Source organism: Tupaia chinensis, unplaced genomic scaffold, assembly GCF_000334495.1.
Source record: "Tupaia chinensis unplaced genomic scaffold, TupChi_1.0 Scaffold000468_1, whole genome shotgun sequence".
NCBI classification, from domain to species: Eukaryota; Metazoa; Chordata; class Mammalia; order Scandentia; family Tupaiidae; genus Tupaia; species Tupaia belangeri.
The window spans coordinates 263385-287868 of record NW_006159977.1 but is presented as its reverse complement, the minus strand read 5'-3'; the positions used below and the strand labels follow the sequence as shown (position 1 = coordinate 287868).

At 50.4% G+C, this 24484-nt stretch overlaps 1 protein-coding gene across 3 annotated transcripts in view; it reads right to left on the bottom strand.

Moving 5' to 3' along the window:
* The window catches only part of EZR (ezrin), a 63632-nt gene extending 39154 nt beyond the window's left edge, over window positions 1-24478 (bottom strand). Inside the window, exons 1-2 of one of the 3 annotated variants that reach the window (XM_006155777.3) lie at window positions 10070-10075; window positions 8996-8997 (exon numbers count right to left, since the gene is read on the bottom strand). Coding sequence is in view for 1 of the 3 variants with exons in the window: in XM_006155775.3 (XP_006155837.1) it covers window positions 24404-24415 (12 nt within the window). In the remaining 2 variants the exon portion in view is untranslated. Of the gene's footprint in view, window positions 1-6621; window positions 6625-8995; window positions 8998-9352; window positions 9358-10069; window positions 10076-24403 lie in introns of those variants that run through there. The other 2 variants (XM_006155776.3, XM_006155775.3) reach the window with 2 other exon arrangements.
* Window positions 24479-24484: the final 6 nt, after the last annotated feature.

Below are 24484 nucleotides of genomic sequence, written 5' to 3'. Positions count from 1 at the left end.
GCTGTATTCTCCTAGCACCCCTTAGCCACAGGCCACAGGCCAAGCCCTGCTAGCAGCCACTCGCATGCCCTCAGGGTCCACATCAGGAGGTGTGCGGGAACCACGAGGGCCTTGTAAGGGTGGAGAGGCACCGGGCTGGCCTGGCTTGCCCTTGGGCAGCCTTCAAATGAACAGTGGTGGACATGCTTCACAGGGCCCTCACCAAAGGCTCCCTACCGACTCATCCCTGGGGTCCCTGAGCCTTCCAACCTCCAGTTTCTGGGCCTCAGCCCAGGAATCTGTTTCTTCAAGTCACCTGTGATTTTTGAGGACAGGACAATGTGGCGGTCACTGGAATGGAAGAGCATGTGAACCAGAAGGGCTGGTTTCCAGAATGGCCCTGTGGTCTCCTGTGACCCCAAGCAGGTGACTTTCTGACCTGGGCCTCTGTCACCTGGTCTGCAGTCCAGACTAGACAGCTGAGGCCCGTTCCACTCTGACCTCAGGGCACGTGGGTGAGACCGGATGTGATGCAGCCCCGGCAGGTGCTGGGGCTGGGAGGACAGCAGGTGAAGGGCTCCTCCTCCCACTCGTGAGAATGCTATTAACAGCCCAGACGCTGGGATCAGCAGATGGCCTAATGGTTACATCGCTGGACTCCCACAGAGTCGACTGCAGTTTGTGACTTAAAACTCATGACAATAATGGAGGTGAAGAGATTATGGCATGGCCACCCCCCCTAGGGATGTGATTTCTCACTTTCTGTCTGTGTCTCTGTGTCTCTCTGGTGAGCGTGCGTGCCCTATAGTAAAAATCTCTCTTTTAAAAACAAAAACAAAACAAAACAAAACAGAAAAACAGAGGCTTTTAACTACTAGGAGAAAAATCCCTTGCAAACTCTAGTAAAAACTGGCTAGAAGCCAGCCAGTGGCATGGTGGTTAAGGGGCCTAGATCCCACGTGGCCAGCAGTACAGTTTGAGTCCCGGGCCCAGAGGTCTGACTAACATGTAGGCACACATGCATGTGGGTCCCAAATCCTGAGAATGGAGAAGGGGTTGAGGAGTAGCCGCCCACTCGGGCAGGGGGCTGCTTTCTCACTTTCACTCTCCAACTGCCACTCTGCTCTCTCTAAGGGCGCACAGGCCCTCCTGCAAACTGAAAGTGGCCCTGCTTTTACAGCTCTAATGCAAATGCCATCAGAGGTGCTGTGCCTTTTTAAAAATAATCTCAACAATTAAACCTCATCCTGGTAAAACGAACCCAACGTCCCCTGAGCAGCTGGGCAGTTGTGAACCCGGCAGGCTTGGCCACAGGTGGGGCCCACACCGGCTCCTCCAGCCCGGTCCCCTTGGCTTGTAGCCCTGTCCCCTGTGGGGGTCTTCCTTCCAACTCTAATCGTAACTGAATCAGCCTGCGTGGCTTTGGCGCCATCCTGCTCAGGGGCTGTGTGGTTCTCGGGGAAAGTGGTTTTCAATGAGAAGAGACAGAGGCAGAGTTAGGATAGAGGGCCTTTCCCTCGGGAAGCACCCACTTCCTCCTGGAATACTTAGACTCCGTTTCACATTACCTCCACGAGCAAACTTTTTATTTTTTGGAGAGGTTTTTGCTATAGGGTGCATGCGCTTACCAGAAAGATAGAGAGAGACAAAAAGTGAGAAATCGCCCCCCCGGGGCGGGATGGTCACGCCGAAATCCCTTCTCCATTCTCCTCTCGGGATCTTGGGCACGCACGCATATGCATTCAGCGTTGAGTTTAAGCCACTGGGTCTGGGACTCGAACTGCGGTTGACTACATGGAAGTCCGGTGACATGGCCATTAATTAGGCCAACTGTTGGTCCCATGTACTATCACACTTTTAACTAAATAAACTCAAACCTAAGAAAAGCCTAAGAGGGCAGGTAAAGCCCAGAATCAATTCGTTCACAGGCACTGCAGGGTCGTAAGCACGCAAGTCTTGTTAGACACAGGAACTAGACTTACTTTTAGCAGCCAGAGCACAGCAGGAAAAGTGTGGTGATGTTCGTATGTACTCAAGAACCGGGAAAACCGCCTCACACAGAAAGGGAACGTCAAGTGGCAGCACCTGCCGTGTGGGCCTCAGGCGGTGGATTCTGCGATGACAGGCTGATCCCTCTATTGTCACTCAAGTCGGCGAGGGGGAAGAGCCAACTGCCAAGGCTCCGGGAGGGCCTGACCTTCGCTACGGCTGAGAATGCCAATGCTGTTCCCGCCTTCCCAGCCCTCCCGAAGGTGCCACTTCAGCAACTTTGAACAGCTTTCAAATATTTGGATAAGTCCTTTCAAATACTTAGAAATGTCCCCGGAGGAAGGAGGCCCAGGCTACTTCCTTCACTGCAGGGGGCATGACGGGACGGCTCAGGACCATAATGAGTGAGTTATGAAAGCTTGGTCCGAGGCTATTCGGTTCTCTTAATTGTGCAATTACAGAGACAATACTGTATTTCGATTTTTGTGATAAGTCATTATATACTTTTTAAAAAATGATTAATTTTATTATTATTTTAATTTGCTATAGGGCACATGAGCGAGAGAGAGAGAGAGAGAATATGCAAGTGAGAAAGCAAGATGCCAGGTCCAGGACTTGAACCGTGGTCACCACCTGGGAGGAGTTCAGCGCCTTAACCACCATGCCACCTGCCGGGCCCCATTACTTGCTTTTTAAAAACCTGCTTTGTTGAAATACAGCTTGCATATCAAATTCACTCTGTCCAGGGGTATGATTCAGTGGTATGATTCAGAGCAACCCTCACTATCTAGTTTCAGAATATTTTGTCACCCAAAAGAAAACCTCATGTCCACAAGCAGTCACTCCCCATCACGCCCAACCCCGTGACCCCGGCTACCACAAACTCCTTTTTGTCTAGGGGTTTGCCTGTTCTGGAAAGTTCATATAAATGTGGTCTCCTATCGTGTGGTCTTTTGTCACTGAGCATGTTTTCAAGGTTCATGTATGTTGTAGCGTGCATCACTCCTTATCCCCCTTTAAAAACTTTGCCAGAGGGCACATGCACTTGCTGCAGAGAGTGCCCGTGAGGAGTGTCACGTCGCCGCTCCTGGGATTCTGAGACATGCACACATTCGCTCACGATGCTCTTCAAGCCACGGAGTCCAGGACTCGAACCGTGCAGGTGGCCACGTAAGATCCAGAGCAGCCTTAACCACCATGCTGAGGGCTGGCCCCACTTCATCTTTTTTATTGCCAAGTAATACTCCACTGCACAGAAATACCACCTTTGTCTATGCATTTAACTTCTTAACTAGCTCGCCGGTTGCTTTAGAGATCGTGAGCAGTAAACAGCTGAGAAACAATGTCATTGGAACTAGATATGGTCAGTTTACTAAGGAAAAACCTTTCAGGGGAAACAAATATCAAAGAAGAATGAAGTTAATTTTTAAAAACTAAACTTTTCATTTAAGTTGACTTTTTGTTTAAGCCCTAACTGAAAATGACTCTGCTCTCAGGCAGAAAGCACTAACCACCGATGGGAACACAGCCCCGCCGGCCCTCTGCGCCCTCCCCTCCGCCTGCGGCCTGCATGGCGGAGACACCGACCCAGCTCTCTGCGAGGACCCTGCCACATCCCACCGCTCCCTAGACTCTGAGCAGGGACTTGTCAGTTGGTCCACATCTAATTGTAATGACACCAAGTACACCACCATCAGCACTCAACATAACTGCCCACGCCTTTTTTTTTTTTTTTAAGTATTTATTTATCCACTCATTTATTTTTTTAATTTGACCAGAGAGAGAGCAAGAGAGGGAAAATAAGAAAGCAAGCCACCAGGTCAGGGACCTGAACCGTGGTCGGCCATGTAGGAGTGTCCAGTGCCTTAACCACCACGCCACAAGCGGCTCCCTGTCCACACATTATTTTCAGGGGCCCAGTTTTTTGCTATAGGGCGCATGTACTCGCCAGAAAGACAGAGAGAGAGAGAGAGAGACAGAGACAGAAAGTGAGAAATCACCCCCCAGGGGGGATGGCCACACCGCAATCCCTTCTCCTCTCGGGATCTTGGGCATGCACGCACATGCACCCGGTGTGAGTTTAAGCCACCGGGTCCGGCATTTGAACAGCGGTCGTCTACATGGGAGTCCAGCGACATGGCCATTACGCTAACTGCTGGTCGCCCTGTCCACACTTTTTTAACAGGTTGCGTCCTTTACATGTCAGTGTCTCCTGGATTAAGACACAGCCTACCCTGTTCCCTCGCAACAGATGGGCCCACACTTCAGTAGTCTCTCTCTGGATCCTCGTGCCCTTAACCTACCGTCTCTGCAAAGAGACGCTATATGCTGCCTCGAGAGATCGCAGCATTAGCCATGACACGCAGTGGCCACTTCCCACAAACGCGGGCTACCAGAGAACCACCCAGGGAGTCGGCGCACCTGCACCAGCACGGGGAGAAATAAAGGGCACAGATTTACCAGGCTGGCAAAGCCGGAGACCCTGAGGCACGTGAGCTGTCTGTGGGTATTTAAAGCTCGCCATCTCCAACCCTTTTTAGGGAGTAACAGTAACAGCTAATATATAAAAGACAACTTTGTTGCCTTCTATGATATAAAACAAATGTGTGTCTTTCTTAAAACACACAGGGCTGCTCCTCTCAGTAACAACTGCTTCTGGAAGCCATGCAATAACACAAAAGTACCAGTAGTTCCCACTGAAAACCCAGCATTACCATATTTTACATTGTTACAGTATCTAATAAGCACACAGTTACAAGTGTACAACTTGTGCTAGAGGTAGTCCTGAAACTGCCCCCCCCCCCGGGGAGGGGGGGCCTGGACACCATTCCTTCAAAGATCCAGACCACCAAATAACCAGTGTCGCTGAGGATGTTTAGCAACATAACAAAAGACGACCAGCCTACAGCTAGTGGGGAGCCAGGTCCCACGTGGCTGATGGCGGTCTACATCCTGGCCCTGGTGGCTTGAGAAACACTCCAGGTGCCATGTGAGTGCCTCACATCCCGACAGGATGGAGAAATGGGACGAGAAGGGGCTGAGGGGCAACCGTGTCCCATTGGGGAGGTGCCTTCTCCCTTACCTTTTCTCTGTCTCTCTGGCAAGTACACATGTTCTCCGCCAAATAAATTAAAAAAAAAAAAAAAAAAAAAAACCTTAACATTATTGCAGAGAGAGAAACTAATAGAATACAATTTGGTCCTTAAAATGTTTCATTACATGAAGTCAGTCTATTTAGCTAGCTATCTACAGGAGAAACTTCAAAAAGTTCATGGAGGAAGCATGGTTGTTATAGGCATTGGGCACTCACATGGCTGACCACAGTTCAAGTCCTGGACCTGGTAGCTTGATTTCTCACTTTCCATCTCTCTCTCTAATTAAACTGGAAAATAATAATAATAAATAAAGGTAAATAATTCTTTTTTAAAATAATTATTTGTTCGGCTTTATTTATTTTTAAATTTTACCAGAGAGAGAGAGAAAGCGAGAAAGCAAGCCACCAGGTCCAAGACTTGAACCGTGGTTGGCCATACTGGAGTTCCACACCTTAATCACCAAGCCACCTGCTGGCCCCAAATAAAATAATTCTTTAAAAAAACTGAGTATGAGTTTATTTGGGTGCAAACAGATTCTGAAATCCATATACATCATTTTATAACACACATCGTCTGTGAAATGCTGAAGACCTCCCATGTGTGTATACATCGGTTACATCATTAACCCGTTACTGGACTTGGTAAAGATGCTGACATCTCAGGGACCAGCAGTTGGTGTAATGGCTATGTCGCTGGACTCCCATGTAGTTGACTGCAGTTCGAGTGCCGGACCCGGGGGCTTAAACTCACGCTGGGAGTGTGTGTTTGCGGTGTGTGCATGCCAAGATCCTGAGAGGAGAATGGAGAAGGGATTGCGGCATGGCCATCCCCCCCTGGGGGGGTGATTTCTCGCTTTCTGTCTCTCTTCTCGGTCTTTCTGGCGAGCATATATATATATATATATATATATATATTTGATTATCATTGTATATTACTCCTATAACAAAAACTGCTAAAAAAAAAAAAAAAAAGATACCGACACCTCTAATCTACCTAGAATTTGCAGGTAAGTGCCTCCTACGCCGGGCAGCAGCTTAGGCATGGCAGGACTGGAGGTAAGACAGAAGGCACACACTGACACTCCGGCCTGCTGACAGCACACCTTGAGCTAAGTGTCCTCGCTGGTCTTCCCGGAAGCGGAAGGAACAACATACCTTACTAATGTAAGAGCCCAGAGGTTCGTCCGCCACCAATGGGTGAAGATTTACAGGACTGCTAGTCCTTTCTGTCAAGCTCCTCACAATCGAAGCCTAAATTGTACCTGATTACAGGAACCCAGGTGGTGTGGAGGTTGCGGCACTGGTCCCCACGTGGTCAGCTCAGCAGGTAAGAGCCCGGACCTGGTGGCCTGAGAATCGCCCTGGGCATGTGGGTGTGAGTGCCCGAAATCCCTAGAGGAGAGGGGAAGAGCAGCCGCAGTACGGCCATCCCCCATGGGGCATTTCTCACTTCCTCTTTCTCTCTCTGGTGAGCACATGCCGCCTGGGGAGGGGAGAGTGTGTGTGTGTGTGTGTGTGTGTGTGTATATGTGTGTGTGTATTTGATTATCATCGTATACTGGCTCCCTCTCGAGGTTAAAGAAACATGGGAAAACAAAGAAGTCCGTTGGATATTGGGGTGAGGAAATCGTTCAGATGCCAAAGAGAGGGCACGCACCTGCAATAGCGCCACAGACGTCGTGAAGAGTGTGGAATGAGCCGACGCCGACCGAGACTGTCAGGAAACGCGGCCGCTCTGTGCGCACCCCCGGGTAGCCCGGCACGAAGGCCCGTGCGCGGGAGGGACGTGATGGCATGCTGCACGTCTTCGTGTAGCTATACAATACCAGGACATAGACTAGACTTTTACTGCCTAAATAATAATAAAATTGCCGAATGTTAAGACTGGACAGGGTCCACTTGTTACAGCTCTGATAACCACTAGAGAGCCCCCCCGCCCTGGGCGAAGTGCCAGCCCGAAGCTCAGTCAGCCCTGTAACTTCTCCCGCCGTCAGGGTCAGGGACAGGCGGTGCCACTGCTCCCAGGAACACCAAGTCCTACGCGGCTCTGCTGGCTCCTGGTGCCCCTGAGCGGGCAAGGTCGGTCCACGTGACGGATCCACCCGCAGCAGAGTTAAGCCAGCAGAATTCAAGTGCAGCTACACGCAGCTGATGCTAGCGCTGCCGGGAGGACGACGCTCCTGGAAGCGGCACCTACCGAGAAACAAATGAACCCAGCACCAGGCAGCCTGCAGCTGCCCTCCATGGTCCCCTGATGCAAGGGCGCGAGGACTCAGCAGTCAGTACTGCCGTGTGCTGAGTGCCAACGCAAAGCAAGGTCACAGCTGCAGCTCAAGGTCATACCTACAGGTCACGCCAAGGGTCCAGCTCAGCCCTACGGGAAACCCTTGGCTGCAAGCAGGATTCTCTGTGCAGTCCCAGCACAGCTCCTCGTGCCGTCTTGGAGACAGGAATATCAACTTAACTTGATAATGGAAGGCTTCGGATACAGTCACTGTTTCAAATTTTGACTGCCAAGTCTAACAGCAAGGGACGTTGGCCAAATCCCACGAATTTTGGTTATTTTTGTTCTGATTCATTTCTGCTCATATTCACATTCTAAATATTTACAAGTGCCTCATGACTCAGTTTGGGAATACCTTCCACTTCCATACTTGACTGTAACAAGTTAGGTCTTTGCCTGCTTGAGGCACACAGAAACCCCTGTATGCCGTATTTCCCGCACACAGGGCGCCCGCTTCCCAAGGGAGAATGGGGAAGGGGTGTGAGGCCCTGCCCACCTGGCCTCCTACCTTGCATCCTGATAGCACCGCGTAGGCACCAGCCTCACTCAGACAACCCAAGAACACGCAAGGACCTCTCATTCTCCTCACTTCCTGCTCTAAACTGTACTATCTTCCCACCACCACCAGTTCCAGACACCAGGCTGACCGTCAATACGCAGCAGGCAGTGACGGCGCAGTGTGCTCACGCAGGCCGGGCCCTGGGCACACAGCGGTGACGGCGCAGTGTGCTCACACAGGCTGGAACCTGGGCACACAGCGGTGACGGCACAGTGTGCTCACACAGGCTGGGACCTGGGTACACAGTGGTGACGGCGCAGTGTGCTCACACAGGCCGGGCCCTGGGCACACAGCGGTGACGGTGCAGTGTGCTCACACAGGGTGGGGGCCGGTGTCCTCCCACAGGCCAGCCCCTGGGCACACAGTGGTGACGGTGCAGTGTGCTCACACAGGCCGGCCCCTGGGCACACAGCGGTGACGGTGCAGTGTGCTCACACAGGCCGGGCCCTGGGCTTTCCTAGTAACTTTGTGTCTCGGGCACCTACATTATATAAGAACAACAACTGATTTAGTGACGAGGGCTAACTGTCTTGTAGCATGAATCTAATGGGTACTACTGGGTAAGAAGTGAAAGATTATCCTCATCTGACAACCTATTTGTTTATTTTTCTTTAGAGATTTTTGCTATAGGGCATGTGTGCTTGCCAGAGGGACAGAAAGAAAGTGACAAATCACCCCTTTGGGGTGGAGGGGATGGCCATGCTGCAATCCCTTCTCTAGCCCCCTCTCGGGACTCTGGGCATGCACACACGTGCCTGGCCTGTCTCAAGCCTCTGAGTCTGGGACTCGAACCACAGCTGGTCATGTGGGAGTCCAGTGTCTTTTCTTGTTTGTTTTTTAAAGAATCTTTTTTTTTTTTTGAGAGGTTTTTGCTATAGGGCGTGTGCGCTTGCCAGACAGACAGAGAGACAGAAAGCGAGAAATCACCCCCTAGAGGGGATGGCCACGCCGCAATCCCTTCTCCTCCATTCTCCTCTCGGGATCTTGGGCACGCACGCACACGCACCCGGCAAGAGTTTAAGCCACCGGGTCCGGGACTCAAACCGTGGTCGACTATGTGGGAGTCCAGTGACATAGCCAATATGCTAACTGCTGGTCCCGAGTCGAGTGTCTTAACTATTCCGCCACCTGCTGGCCCTGACAACATGTTTTGTAAATGCTTGAGGAAATGGAGGCCAGGAAAGTTGAAGCAACTTCTCCGACTTCTGGTAATCAGTGACCACAACTGTTTATATCTGGATAGCTCTTAAATGTGATTCCTCAAGTTGTAGCCTTCCAATCAGTCAATGGCTTTAAGTTTTTGAATGGAAAAGTTCGTAAAATTTCCAAACTGCAGCAAATGTTATGTAAAAGTTTACAGATGCAAAGAGGAGGGGTCCAGACCAACGAACATCTACGCCTTCATTTCAACAACTTGTACTGCAGTCTCAGTTCTCCTAAGCAGCACCTTCTGCCTCTGACAGAAAGCCACATCCTGTCCCCAGACCCACTTCCTGTCAGACCGAGGCTGCTTTTGAGGCCACTTAACACAAAAAGCGGACAAACCAGTCCTGTTTGTGCTCGTTATAATTCCAGAAAATCACGATCGTACTCTAGCAGGGAACTTACTGAGTGTTCACAGTGAAGAGTCGGTTCCATCTGCTTCAAAACCAGGCTGGGACACTGGGACTCCGGGACAGGCTGTGCTGCACCCTCCTACTCCTCAAGGCTGAGGCCCTGAGGCTGGCTGTGGCTGACAATAGAGTGGTCCCCAAGGTACCAAGTGCCAAGCCTGGCTGCAGAGTGACACAAGGTGGCCATTTTCTGACCTGCCAATGGCATACTAAGTACAGTTCCAGGAACCTATTAGCTGTTAATTATTAAGAACCTTTATTTTGTACGTGTAAGTAGAGATCCCCATTCTACCTTGGGAACGATACATTGTATATCATGTGTGTCAATTTCATATGGACCTAAAGTAGAATTACAAAGAAGAGGGGAAGTAATTAGAGGATGTTATTTTCTGCAAAAGAAACTATTGTTTCCCCAAACACTAATAATCCACACCCTTCTCATTGCACGGTGCCAAGGCAGGTAAACTCTCTCTCAAGGGCACTCTGTCTCATAAACTTGCAGTCTTGGCTCCGTACCATGTGACTTCAGCTTTACTAGTTGTGTCATTTACGCTTCGGCACCAATTCCACACAGTGAAATGTGAAGTTAATTATATACACAAACTTAGGATCCCGTCACAGACAGAAACATGGTACGGGCCAGGCTGGCTCTTCCATCCTATAACGGTTTTTAATCCTAGGCTCACAAAACATAGGAAACCAGGCCTAGGGACTAAACATCACTGCCCACCCAGAAGGTACTGTTTCTTTGTAAATTTAGGAGTCTGTGAAGAATTTTTCCCTCTAATCTACTTGGGGGTGAGGGGGTTCTAGAAAACAATGAAAACTTCTTAGAGAAAGACATCTAAAGCAAACCATACTATGTCTTGTGCTATTTCTCAGATAAATCTTGGCCCTGATTTAAGATCAAATAAAAAGTAAAACTTTGCAGTGTTAAAATTACTCCTATAAAGAGCTTAGACAATGTTCACTTGAAGTCTTTACTTGTACCATCCATCAAAAATTAATTTTGGATAGATCCCGATCACTCTATTTTTTTTTTAAAGTGTCTCTCTTTCATGAGAGAACATATAAGAGGGAGTATGTGTGTAGGTTAAGAGAGCCAGAGAGGGGGCCAGCAGGTGGCATGGTGGTTAAAGGCCCTGGACTCCTACATGGCCAACCCTGGTTTGAGTCCCGGAACTGGTGGATTGCTTTCTCATATTCTCTGTCTCTCTCTGATCAAAACTGAAAGATAATAATAAGTAAATAAGGTAAAAAAAAATAATTTTTTTTTTTTTTTTTTTTTTTAAAAAAAAAAAGAGCACTAGAGAGGAGCCACCATGACAGGTCTCAGCCAGCCAGCATGCCTCACGCAGCCCCCAAGCTAGTCGGGATCCTGAATGTGTTTCAGGTCAACTTGGGATCCGAACCCACAGCTTTCAGCACTGCAGGGCAGCATGCTACAACCTCCACCACTGGGGCTGGCCCAAGGTTTTAAAACTTCAAACTAAATCAATAAGTTTACAAAGTTTGCTTCAATAAGCAAACCCCAGGAAAATTTAACTCCACTTTTAAACCATCTTGCATGTTGAAATTATGCTAAGTTAAACAAAAAATATAGCTAAATTAGCCAGTGGTTAAGGCAGTTGAATCCCACATGGCTGGCTGCATGTAGAAGCCTGGATTTGGTGGCTTAAAAATCAGTGTGTGTGTGTGTGTGTGTGTATGCGCATGCACGCCGAATCCAAAGAGAAAGGATGGCGGTGTGGCCATACCTCTAAGGGGCTGATTTCTCACTTTTCTCTCTCAAAGCTACATGCACCCTATCGCAAAACTTAAATAAATAAATAAATAAATACTACTCTCTGACCTACACTGATACCTTGTCACAGTGAAGTGTGCCTGTCCGGAATGGGATTAAGCCTGCACACAATTCCTTGACTGGGGGTAAGAGTGTGCGGTGTGCACCTCACAGCCCAGGCCCTCAACCCCGGCCCTGCCATGCTCGGCCGCTCCCCTTCTAGCCCCTCCACAGCCCAGGCGGGAGTCTCCGCACGGCTGCAGGACGCCATGGGAAGGTCCCATGTTTCATTGCATCCATTTCAATTTCCAAGTCTGAGAAAATCTCTAAGGCAATGACCTCTTTCCTCCTTTTTTCGGCATTCCCTCTCCCCACCCCAGAAACCTTGGGAGAATGGCTGGAGCTGGAACCCACAGTTCTGTGTGTTGCCAAGGAAACACCTTTGACTAGAAACCTTCTTTAAAGGACATGCCTTGAGGGCGACACGGCCCAGGTGGGATTAAATGTTTCTGCTTTGATCCAGGACACAAAGTTCTCCCAGGAACCTGGGGCCCCACCCCAGATCTCCTTCCTTCCACCCAATGACTCAGGCATGTCCAGATGAGTATAAGGAGCTTTGGGCCAGCAGGGAGGTAAGGGGTTGAATTCTACACGGCTGTGTGGTTCGAGTCCCAGGCCCAGAAGCTTGAAAATCACGCCGAGCGTGTGTGTGCACGCGTGCCCAAAATCCCGAGAGGAGAGTGGAGAAGGGATTGAGGCATGGTCACTCCCCAGGGCCGGGGGGTGGGGGAGTTCTCACTTTTCTCTCTCTCTCATGTGCTCTATAGCAAAACTGAAGGGAAAAAAAGGGCAAACTTCCCATCGTGGCAAATTTGAAACACTCACAAAGCAGAGAACTAGTACAGTCCATGAACTCTTCTTTCAGCTTCAACACTGCACTAACTTTCTTTTCTTGCTTCGACAAGCAGAGTGAAAGCCAGAGCCAAGGGGCCCTTACAGGGTCTTCACCCACGACCCACCCCTTCAGCCAGCTCCAGGGCAGGGGCCTGCAGGAGCCTGGGGTCAGCCACAACTTCCCTGTCGTCTTCTTTCACCTACTCTTTCTACCACTTAAAAAAATGCTCGCATATTTTAAGGCCATCATATCATTTCAACCAAAAATTTCAGTGTGTATTATAGCTCTGAAAGACTTTAAATACACACCTACCCAAACATGCAAAACCACAATAACACTATCATAGCCAACGTAATGAAAAAAATTCCTTTTTTTTTTTTTTTGTGGGGGGTTTTTCTTCAAGGTGCATGGTCTTTTTTGGAGAGGTTTTTGCTACAGGGTGCATGTGTGCGCCGATAAGTGAGAGAGAGAGAGAGAGAGAGAGAGAGAGACAGAAAGCAAGAAATCACCCCCCAGGGGGATGGCCACGCAGCAATCCCTTCTCCTCCGTTCTCCTCCCAGGATCTTGGGCACGCACGCACATGCACCCGGCGTGAGTTTAAGTCTCTGGGTCCGAGACTCTTAACTGCATTTGACTACATGGGAGTCCAGCAACATAGCCATTACGGCAATTGCTGGTCCCAAAAAACAATTCCTTAATATTTAAAATTAGATGTTAAATTTTTTCAATTGCTTCAAACATTTTTAAAATCATGTTTATTATTCTACTGAAGTACGCATACATTTGTGTGTGTGTGTGTGTAAGTCTTTTTCCCCATAGGACCCGACCCCTGCACTTGCAAGAGAAAGTGAGAAATCACCCCTCAGGGGCATGGCCATGCCCCGATCCCTTCTCCTCTCAGGATCTTGAGTGGGCATGCACATGTGCCAGCATGATTTTTCAAGGCACCCAGTCCAGGACTCCAACCGTGGCTGGCCATGTGGGAGTCCAGCACCTTAACCACCACACCACCTGTTGGTCCCAAGAAGATCTTCTCACTGTTGATTTGCTCGTTTTGCAGCCTTGTCATTGCACCGTATTTCCACGCTGCCCCGTTCAGCCAGGTTCTTGATAAAAGGATTCGGTGTCCCCCACCCTGTCTCCCCAACTCCCACCCAAACAGCAATGTACTGTGGGAACAAACACCCTTAATTATGTAGCTGAGGCACGGAACCGCCTTCAGGAGCACACCGCACTCATGCACGCAGTCCTACTCCACTCACAGTGACTCCGACCTATCGTTTATGGTCTAAGCCTTGGTTCCATTTTCTCATTAAAAGCAGGAGGAACAAGGCCGGCTCTCCTTCCCAGGCATATTTTACAAAGCTGTGAAAGGCAAACGCTACCCAAACGCCCAGCTTCCCCGAGCACAGCCCCTGAACGCTGCCCGGACACACCCGCACGGCTGCGGCAGACCGTGAGGAGCCCGCCTGACCTCCTGGGAAAGATCATGCCATGGGACCGACAGGTGACATGGTGGTTAAGGGTGCTGGACTCCCACACGGCCAACTGTGGTTCGAATCCCAGCTATGGTGGCTTGCTTTCTCACTTTCCGTATCTCTCCCTACTCCCCATCTGGCCAAATTAAAACAAGATAAAGTTAAATAAAATTCTTTAAAAAAAAAAAAAAAAAAAGATCATGCCAGCTAAGTCCCCTGGAGGGTGACAGACCAGAACACCGAGGAAACCGCCTGGCACTCCCACGTCACTCTGCCCAATGGTTTGGCGCTTCAGCCACCACAGAGGTACAAAAGAATGCGGGTGACGCCAGCCCCAGGCCTGGCCCTCCTGGCACTCTCCCGCTGCTGCAGTCCTGTCTTCCCCATCCCCGGAGCTATTTGTAAGCAAGGCTTTCCCTTGGTGGGGGGGCACAGAGGGAGACACAGCTCCCACTTCGTCCAGACAAAAGGGCTCTTTCATTCAGCCAGACCTGCTTCACTGTCTCGCCCTGGGAGAGGGCGGGGCAGTGCAAGTTTCAGGCAGACACTCACGGCGGAACAAGGCGGGTTCTGCCTTCATCTGAGGACGGCAGGTCGCTTGCCCCTCTCTCCTGCTTCAAAGGCCCTTCTACCCCTCAGTGTATCCCCCAGAGCCAGCGCCCTGCATGCAGCAGGCACTCTCACTTGCTGAATGGAGGCGTCTTTGTGGAGGGATGTGGGTAGGTTCAGTGAGGCGGCAGCAGGGCCGAGGGTAAGGCACGGCCTAGCTACTGCCTGATTCCGCTCAGCTCCTTACGACCATGAGACCGTGAAGCTGCTAACCAGGCTGGGTGTGGGCAGTTGCAAGTCGAGCCACTCAGCTCTTCCTGAGCAGCCGGGCACAAGGCCAGGTGCTTCCCAGGTGTCGCCTCAGCAGCCCTCACAGGCAGGTGCAGGGTCTGGTTCACAGGTGAGGAGGCAGAGAGGAGAAGCCTGCCCAAGACCGCCCACTCACAGGCAGGTATACTTTTCCTACCTGGTCACTCTCCTTCCTTCCACTGATCTGCCCATAAAGCTAAAACGTTAGCATTTGCCCTAGGAGCCGATAACGATGCTTTGCAGCCAGGGAAGACAGGGCAAAACAGCACCTGCCACCACTAGAAGCGAAAAGACAGAGGTCGTATGAGGCATCAAAGCGGGGGACGGCGTGGACACGGGAGGAGCTTAGCTCCATTCTAAACGAGGTGTTCTAGAGCCAGCCCCACAGCCTAGTGGTTGGGGAGCCGGATCCCACACGGCTGACCGCAGTTTGAATCTTGGCCTCGGCTGCTTGAAAAACACGCTGGGCATGTGCCCCAAATCCCAGCCCGATGGAGAAATGGAGGAGGAAGGATTGTGGTGTGACCACGTTCCACGGCAGGGGTGGGAGTGTTCTCAACTCCTCCTCCTCCCTCTGTCTTCTCTTCCATGTACATATGAGGCTTCTGGTAATCTTTTCTTTTTTTTTAAGTAAGGCAGTCTCATGAGGGATTGAATTATGAAACCAGAAACTCACATACAAACTATAGCAGGGCAAAAGTGAATTTTAAATCATCGATGATAAAGCAATTCATTTACATAACACTCTCTTTCCAACTCAAATATCAGGTACAAATTGCTGTCTTTTAGCCTATGCCAAAATTCTGTCACCATTCAACGGCTCAGCAAGTGTGACATAAGATATCGCCACTTTCTCTAGAGAAACAAAGCAGCTCCGGAATGCCAGCCTCGTTTAAAATATGACCTCAGCACAGCCACGCCTGCTCCCCTCTGACGCTGCCACCATAGGTGTCCCTGCTCAGGGCCGACCATGCACCGAGCACCAGCCCATGAGACACACGCTGTCCTCTGAGAACAGTTTTTTTCAATATTGGAACTGGTGGGGAAGATCTGCTTCCAATACGATTAGCCTAGCCCTAAAATATATGCAGGGTTACAGCCAACACCAACAGCAACTCCCTCCATCCTATATGCGAGGACCGATGGTTTTCTTCTGAAAAGGACCAGACAGTGATAGCTCAGGCTTTGAGGGCCCTATCTGGTGTCTACTCCACTTGGAGGGGTTTCTGCTTTTTTTTTTTTTTTTTTTTTTGAGAGAGAGGTTTTTGCTATACCACACGTAAGCTCACCAGAAAGACAGAGACAGAGACAGAAAGGGAGAAATCACCACCCAGAGGGGATGGCCACGCCGCAGTCACTTCTCCTCCATTCTCCTCGGGATCTTGGGCACACACGCACATGTGCCTGGTGTGAGTTTAAGCTATCGGGTCTGGGACTCGAACCATGGTTGGCTATGTGGGAGTTCAGCGACATAGCCATCACACTAACTGCTGGTCCCTGCTTTTTTTTATTTTTAAGAGAGATTTTTGCTATAGGGTGCATTGCTCACTGGAGAGACAGAAAGTGAGAAATCAGCCCCCAGGGAGGATGGCCATCCTTCCTTCTTCAGTCCCTTCTTGGGATGTTGGGCGCACAAGCGCACGCACCTAGAGTGAGTTTTGAAACACCGCGTCCAGGACTCGAACTGTGGTCGACTATGTGGGAGTCCAGCAATGTAACCATTACACCTTTTGCTGGTCCCATGTTGCTGCCTATTTTTTTAAGAATCCTTTCATTTAACTTTATTGATTATTTTACTTATTTTAATTTAACCACAGAGGGACACATGCAGTAGGGGGTGGGGAGTGAGAAAGCAAGCTGCCATGTCTGGGACTCAAACCACAGTCGACCATGTATGTGGGAGTCCGGTACCCTTAACCACCACGCCACCTGCCGGTCCCTCATGTTGTTGCTTTTAAACAACCTTTCAGAAATGCACAAAGGGGTCTGAGCTGCTGAGCCATACCAAAGCAAGCCACAGCCAGAGTGGCCACAGATGCCGGTCGGCCTGCTCTGCCCTACAGTAACAGTGACTTGCATTGTCTGATGGGACGACTACTGACAAAAGCAATTTAAAAATAATCTTCTCACAAACAAAAATGGAAAACAAAATTAGGTTGTGGAAAGGGACTTCAAGCTTAACAAAATGACAAGCCAAATCTGATCTACTGACTAGTACAGTTCGGTCCTCGGGCGGTATCTTTCCCTTTACTGATTCAAGTTTAATCAAGGTCAATTTTTGTTTTACAGACTAAATTTTATTGCTTCAGATTACAGAGTTGAAATGTTTAAATACTGTAAGAAAGCAGGCATTTTTTTTTTGGAGGGATTTTCACTATAGGGCGCATGCGCTCGCCAGACAGAGACATAGAGACAGAAAGCAAGAAATCACCCCCCGGGGGGACGGTCACGCCACAATCCCTTCTCCTCCATTCTCCTCTCGGGATCTTGGGCACGCACGCACATGCGCCCGGCGTGAGTTTTAAGCCACTGGGCCTGGGATGTGAACCAGAGTCAACTACGTGGGAGTCCAGCGACATAGCCATTACGCTATCTGCTGGTTCCCAAGAAAGCAGGCATTTTTTAAAAAGAAATATTTAACTTAATTTTATTTATTTATTTATTTATTTATTTATTTTTTTTTTTTTGACCAGAGAGAGACAGAAAGAGAATGAGATGGAAAGTGAGAAAAAGCAAGCTACCAGATCTGGGACTTGAACCCTTGTCAGTCAGGTGGGAGTGTCCAGCACCTTAAACACCATGCCACCTGCTGGTCCCAGAAAGCAGTCATATAGAACCATGTTGACAATCTCCAAATTGTCAAAGGTACACAAAAGTTTAAGTCTAAGTTTAAAAAGATCAAGAAAATGAAATATGAAAATTCACTAGGAATAAGTGGTACTGGCTTCCTTTCCCAAACTGTAAGTATTAATAAAACTATTTAAAATTTTGTTAGAAGGCTGTCCCCATAGCCTAGTGGTTGAGAGAGCTAGACCCCACACGGCTAACAGCAGTTCAAATCCTGGCTCTGGTGGCTTGAAAAGCGTTCTGTTCCCAACGTGTGCATGTGTGCTAAAGTCACAACAGGGGGGGATTGTGGCATAAACACACCCACGAGGGGGGGTGCCTTCTCCTTGTGTCTCTACTGAGCACACACGCCCTCTGGCTATAAGAAAACGGGGAGGAGGGCATTGATGCAATCTAAAGCAATGTCTTCTGAGCCAGCAGTGGTGTGGTGGTCATGGCACTGGGTGGACCCCCACAGAGCCAACTGCTGTGGAGTCCTGGACCTGGTGGCTCACTTTCCCACTTTCCCTCTGTCTCTCTCTGGTGAGTGCACATGCCTTATAGCAAATATAATAATAATAATAATAAATAAAATATGTAATTCTTTAAAAAATAAAACAATGTTTTGAAAAAAATCAATAACAAATAAATACATAAAATTCTGCTGGCAATCACAATACTATTAATATTATAATTCAGGACAGACGCTAACTGATGCCAGAGTGGAAGAAATGAGAGAAAAGAGTAGTAAGCCCTTTCTGTGTCACAGACACCTTCTCTTTCTCTGACCACTTCTCACTTTCCCTGACCACTGCTCAGAGAGCAGCTAGGCCTTTTCCCCTCTGAACACAAAGAGCCAAATCTTTAGTCACCGTGGAGTTCAGCTGAGCTCAGAGGTGCTACCTCCCTCCTCCTTCCGGCCGGCTGCCCATCCAGCCACCTCTTCTCTTCCCCCAGCCCCCGGTGGTGGCACCAATGATGGCTCCTAACATCAGGAAGGCACGGGCATCCACCCCCACCACCCCTGCCCATGAGGGCGCTCGCCTGGGCGGACGCTGGAACCACACTGGGCTTCCTGACTGGGGTGTGAGGAGGATGCAAACCTGCCCTTTCCTGCTGGGTGGCAGTTCTCAAACTGGACTGTGGGCAGTTAAGGCACAGGACCGGGCGGCACCTCGCCTGGAGGAATCCCGGCCTCCACGTGGTCTCTTACAGCAAAATCTGAGCATGCACCACACCAACCCTGCTTTCAGCTTTAGGTAGAGACACTGTGTCCACACAGCAGGGAGACAGGAGCTACCAGGTTGCTGTCACTTACTTGGATTTGAAAATACTGAAGTAGTTTAAGAAGCCTGGCACTGGTGGACACGTGGGGGCAGCAGTTATGATGAAAGGCAAGGATTTCCCCGTCAATCACGGGCACAAAGTTATTAACAACTCGGTCTCTCAGCCTCCCCACACCTGGGCTTCCTCCCCGCAGGGGGGCACCCAGTGCAGCTGCAACCCACCCTGGCTGTGGACACCCAGCCTTCCCCAGGTCTCTAATTTCCCCTCCCAGAGAGCCCTGACAGCCCGACCGGCCACTTCTCTCGGTTCCCATCTCGGGGCAGCTTCAGTGTCTACCAAAGCGACCAGCAACCCCCTGGTGCCGTGGCCTGCCCCTGACTATTCTCACACTGCAGGCAAATCCGACCACGTCCCCGCTTCCACTCAAAGCCCCAAGTTAAACTCAAAATGCCCAAGGCATGGCGTGCCTGTCTTCCCTTCCCTAGGTGGGACCCCAAACTCCCCTGACTCCCGGGTCTCGTGCGCCCTCCCCTGCACCACCTGGTTAATACCCCTTTGTTCTTCACTTCCCAACCCCAGCTGCAGCTCACATTATTCTGTGACTACTGCCTGCCTGGAACCAGACTGCAAACCCAGGATGACAGGGACGTGTCCTGTGTCTGCAACGTGGTAGGTTCAACACTTGTCACAGACACTCAGCCAACGTCTGCAGAGCCAACAGGGAACAGACGTGCACAGTGCCCAACGGCCTGATCCCGGCCAACCAGACCCCAGCCGGCACGTCCCACTGCCACCCGGCAAGTCTCAGCCACCTCACTCACCATCTGCCTGTGGGGGAGGGGGAAGGGTGGAGTGAGAGCCAAGCGTCCTCCTCCTTGGGATGGGAGGGAGTGACATAAAACGTATGGGTGTATTCAGTGAATCCTGCCCTTGTTCAAACAGAATGGAAAAGTCTTGTATTCCCAAAGATGCAAGGTAATCCCCAAAATAATCTTAAAAATTGGCACAGGATAGAAATCGGAACACACTTTCAGTTTTCCTCATGAAGCGTAAACATATTCCCTACTAGAAACTTCTGTAATGACATTCTAGCAGTGCCCAGTTAAAGCACCTGGGGACCAGCAGTTGGTGTAATGGCTATGTTGCTGGACTCCCATGTAGTCGACCATGGTCCGAGTCCCGGGCCCAGTGCCTTAAACTTACACCGTGTACATGTGTGCCCAGGATCCCAAGAGAAGAATGAAGGAATTGTGGCATGGCCATCCCCCCTGGGGGGTGATTTCTCGCTCTCTGTCTCTCTGGAGAGCGCACACACCATATAGCAAAAACCTCTCAAAAAAAAAAAAAAAAAAAAAAAGGCACCTGCTGCTGGTTCACTTCTGAGCTTTCCTGGCAGCCTTAAACCCAGCACTCATTCACCCCAAGCCTGAGACAGAGGTCCCCTCACTCACTCCATGTCCCCCTCGATCACGATGGAGGAAGGAGCCCAGAGTTCACCCAGCCCGAAGGGGGCACAGGGCTGCTTCCGGAACCAACTCCCTGGGCAGCTGCCCTGTCCCTGTACCTCTCCCCAGACACAGGAGCCCTCAAGCCACACACACACAGCACAGTTCGCGCTGGTGACAACCTGCGAAGAGGCTGAGGCACAGTTCGCGCTGGTGACAACCTGCGAAGAGGCTGAGGCACCCTGGGGAGACTCGAATCGCCCTCCTTGGAAGTCGCAATCACATGAACACAACCCCAGTCAGCAGGGTTGAGGGGGGGCACACCAGAGAGCAGCGGCAGCTGGCCTCCCCCTGGAGGGCCTGGCCCAACCAATCCTCCCTGCAGCCCTGGGGAAGATTCGGCTCAGATGTCACTTCTCGAGGGAGTCTGCCCACTTCCTCCCAGATGGTTTTCTTCCTAACTATGCCACCTCTCTGCCTAGACTCCTGCCAGAAGTGACAACACTGAGCGATGTGCCCGTGCTGTGACCGGGTACCAGACTGCACGCACCCAGAGGACAAGTTCTGTCACCCGTGCAGGTGCCCCACTTGCTCAGCCAGTAACACTCACCTCTTCTTTTTTTTTATTGGAGAGGTTTTTGCTATAGGGCGCGTGCGTTCGCCAGACAGAGACAGAGAGACAGAAAGTGAGAAATCACCCCCCAGGGGGGATGGTCATGCCACAATCCCTTCTCCTCCTTTCTCCTCTCGGGATCTTGGGCACGCACACATGCCCAGTGTGAGTTTTAAGCCCCTGGGTCCGGGACTCAGACCTCCAGCGACATAGCCATTACGCTAACTGCTGGTCCCTCTTTTTTTCTTTTTTTAAGAGAGATTTTTCCTATAGGGCATGTGCGCTTGCTGGAGAGGCAGAAAGAGAAGCTGAAAGTGAGAAATCGCCCCCACTCCCCAGGGGGAGGGACAGCCACACCATGATCTCTTCTCTTTCCAGGATCTTGGGCACACATGTGCACACACGCGCACCCAGTGGGTCCAGGACTTGAACTGTGGTGGATTATGTAGGAGCCCAGAGACATAACCATTATGCCATTGCTGGTACCAATCTTCATCTCTTTAATCAGTGGAGCAGTGTTGTGAGAAACACAGCAGGGGACCACGCGGCAGCACAGCGGCACTGTGTTCACATCCTGAGTTCTCTCTGGGTTCCTGGGTTCACATCCTGAAATCTCTCTGAACACACCAAGCACACTCGCTTGTACCCCTGATCCAGGCAAGCTGGGACTGGGGGTAGGTCACGGCATTAGAGCCCTGTTGGAGGTGTGCCTCTCTCTCTGGGAGGAAATTAGTAAACTTAGAAAATAAAATTACAGGGACCAGCAATTCACATAATGGCTATATCGTTGGACTGCCCTGTAGTCAATCGAAGTCCAAGTCCCGGACCCGGTGGCTTAAACTCAACACCAGGCATGCGTGCTTGTGTGTGCCCAAGATCCCGAGAGGAGAATGGAGGAGAAGGGATTGCGGCGTGGCCATCCCCCCTGGGAGTGATTTCTTGCTTTCTCTCTCTCTTTCTCTCTCTCTCTTTCTGGCGAGTGCACAGGCTCTATGGCAAAAACTTCTCAAAAACAAAACAAAACAAAACCAAAAAAAAAAAAGGAAAGAAAATTATAAAAAGAGAAAAACAGCAAGTGTATATTTCACCTATACTAATGTGTGAAATCACCCACAGGACACAGGTTAGACAGATCGGCAAATATTTTCCCTGCCAAGTTACAATAGATCAGGTGGAAGCCCCAAACCCCACTACTCAGCTGTATCCACCTTCCAGTGTGTTTGCCCTTTAGTCCTGTTGTGAACAGCACAGCCCATGGAAGCCACCACGCCCCATGGAAGCCACCACGAAACTCTTAGCATGGGTCTGAATAGTTGACAGGACACATCCGGAAAACCAGCAGTTGGTGTGGAGATTGAAGTGCCAGAGGCCACAGATCTAGCTTGCCAGGTCGAGTCCAGGATCCCATGCCATGAGAATCAGAGGGTACACGTGTGTGTGTACGTGTGTGCCCAAAGCCCTGAAAGCAGAGTGGAGAAGGGATTGTCCTGTGTCATTTACCCCGCCCCAGGGTGGGGGGTGATTTCCTTCTCCTCCTCTCTCCCTGGCAAGTGCGTACCTTATAGCAAAAAAAAAAAGGGGGGGGGGGTGACATTTATAGGGCAGGTTGATGGGTGCTTCCTTTTACCAATTACTGAGGCAGCAAAAAACTCCCAAAACCCAACAAACCCAGCAAACTAGACTCTGTCACAACCCCTGAAGTGCCATGTCTGAGTACGCGCTGGCCACCAAGCTCCTCCCCGTGAGCCTGGGAGCCTGGAGTGGACTCTCGCATAATTCACACGAAGGAAAGCTTAAGTGTTTTCTCTGTCCATTTTATCGCTGAGATCTTCCCACACCCAGAAGGGCAGAGAGGAACTTCCACGGCAGAGAGGCGGGGCTCACCTAAAAGAGCCCTCCCCACAAGTTTGAAAATCCTAACTGTAGCTGTTCTACAAGACGGAAGTCTTTCGCAGGGGCCTCCGCTCAATGAGGCTCTAATAAACCAGGTGAACTTGGCGACAAGGTAAGCTGCTTTCAGTCTGGCAACGACCTTTACTTTGTCAAAACCCAGAAACATTTTTTAAATGCCCACCAGTCACAAAAGACCTTCAAAGAAAATGAAATTAAAACATACCCGACATAAGAAATAAAAGGAAGTTCTGACACACACAGGGATGAACCTTGCAAACGCGTGAACGGAAGCGAATCAGTCATAAAAGACAATCGCTCGATGAGTCCAGCTCTCTGGGGACCTAGAGTAGTCAGAGACAGAGCAGACCGGGGTTGTGGGAACGGGAAGCTGGGGCCTCTGGTACCGAGTGTCAGCCTGAGAAGACGGGGTTCGGGACACGCGCTATACCTGCAGAACTGGGGTGCTCTCAAAGCCTACAAGGGCTGAGTGATAAAACTTAACGTGTATTTTCCACATTAAGAGAGAAAAGAAGAGAAACTGCAGTGCACTATAAGAAGGAAAAGCGGTGACTGGAAGTAGGCCTACAGGCTTTTTTCTGCATGCCATCTTCCCAGCCCAGCTCAACTCCGCCTCTCCTTTCTCAGTGGGAAAAAAAGTGCTCTCAGCAGCGCTGGAGTGAGGGGTTGGTCTACTTTGGTCGGTTACACCACAGGCATTGAAAAGCCTGTCACTTTCAAGTTTGAAGTGAAAAGAAAAACTTTTTGTAGGTAAAAAAACCATTTTGCATCATGAACCATTTTGCTTCATGAACAAATCATCTTAATGATGTAAATTAAGCAAAAACTGTTGGCTTCTTGACATCCTACCATACTAAATTGAGTAATGTCTTGACCCTAACAGTGAAATAACGCTTCTAAGAACTTTTAAAGACAACACAATTTAAGCGTGGAACAAGTACATGACCTCTGAGTACAGAATCAGCTTGTTTGAAAAACTAAAACCCAAGTCCACATGTACTTTTTCCTTTTTTGGGAGCAATTTTTAGGGAGTCCTGCTATTTTCTCCCTTGTCATTTGAAGCTCTACTAAAACATGCTAAGCCCTCCCCGCGGGTGGCCAGTGGGGCCCAGGTAGACTGCACACCACTTTCTAAGAAATGCGTCACAAGAGGCTGCTCCCCCTCCAGCCTGGCCTGCAATCTCAACACAATCACACCTGAGGAGACAGAGGACAGAGGTGCAGGTACAGGGCGACGCGCTAATCAGCTGACCTTCGCGGGTGGAGTGACCAACCCCAGAGCGCCCGGCGGGTCTCGGGTCTCCTTATCGTCTGCAACTCAAGTCCACGGCTCACCCTCCCCGAGGTAGCAGTCCTGCTGCAGCCAGCAGGTTCCCGGGCACAAGGCCGCTGGCAGACCGGGGCTGCATCTGACTGTGGCCACTAGAAGAAACTCAGACTTGGGCAACGTCGTCCCGCAGCGATCGGGGCTTCAGAAACTTCACAGTCGCATGAGCATGTACTTTTAAACCCGCAGAGGATGTAAGAGGGGCCTCCCGGCTCCAGGGGAGGGGGCCCGTAGAGAAAAGGAACGTGGAGAGAAAAGCGTCAGATCGTGTTTTCTCCGACTTTCACAGAAAGGCCAAAAAGTAATAAAGGGGGAACGGTTCCCTCCTCCCGTCGTCTGCCCGATCACCGCGGGCCGGTGCCGGCCCAGAGCCGGGTTCTGGCCCAGCCGCCGCAGCAGCCGGGGCAGGTACCTCCCTCGGAAACAGCCGGCGCGCCCGACCGGCCAAATCTGGGACTTACTGGCTTCGGCATCTTCGGTGGCTGGTGGGTCCCTCGGTGCTCCGGAAACTGCTCTCCCCAGCGGCAGCTGAGACGTTCTCC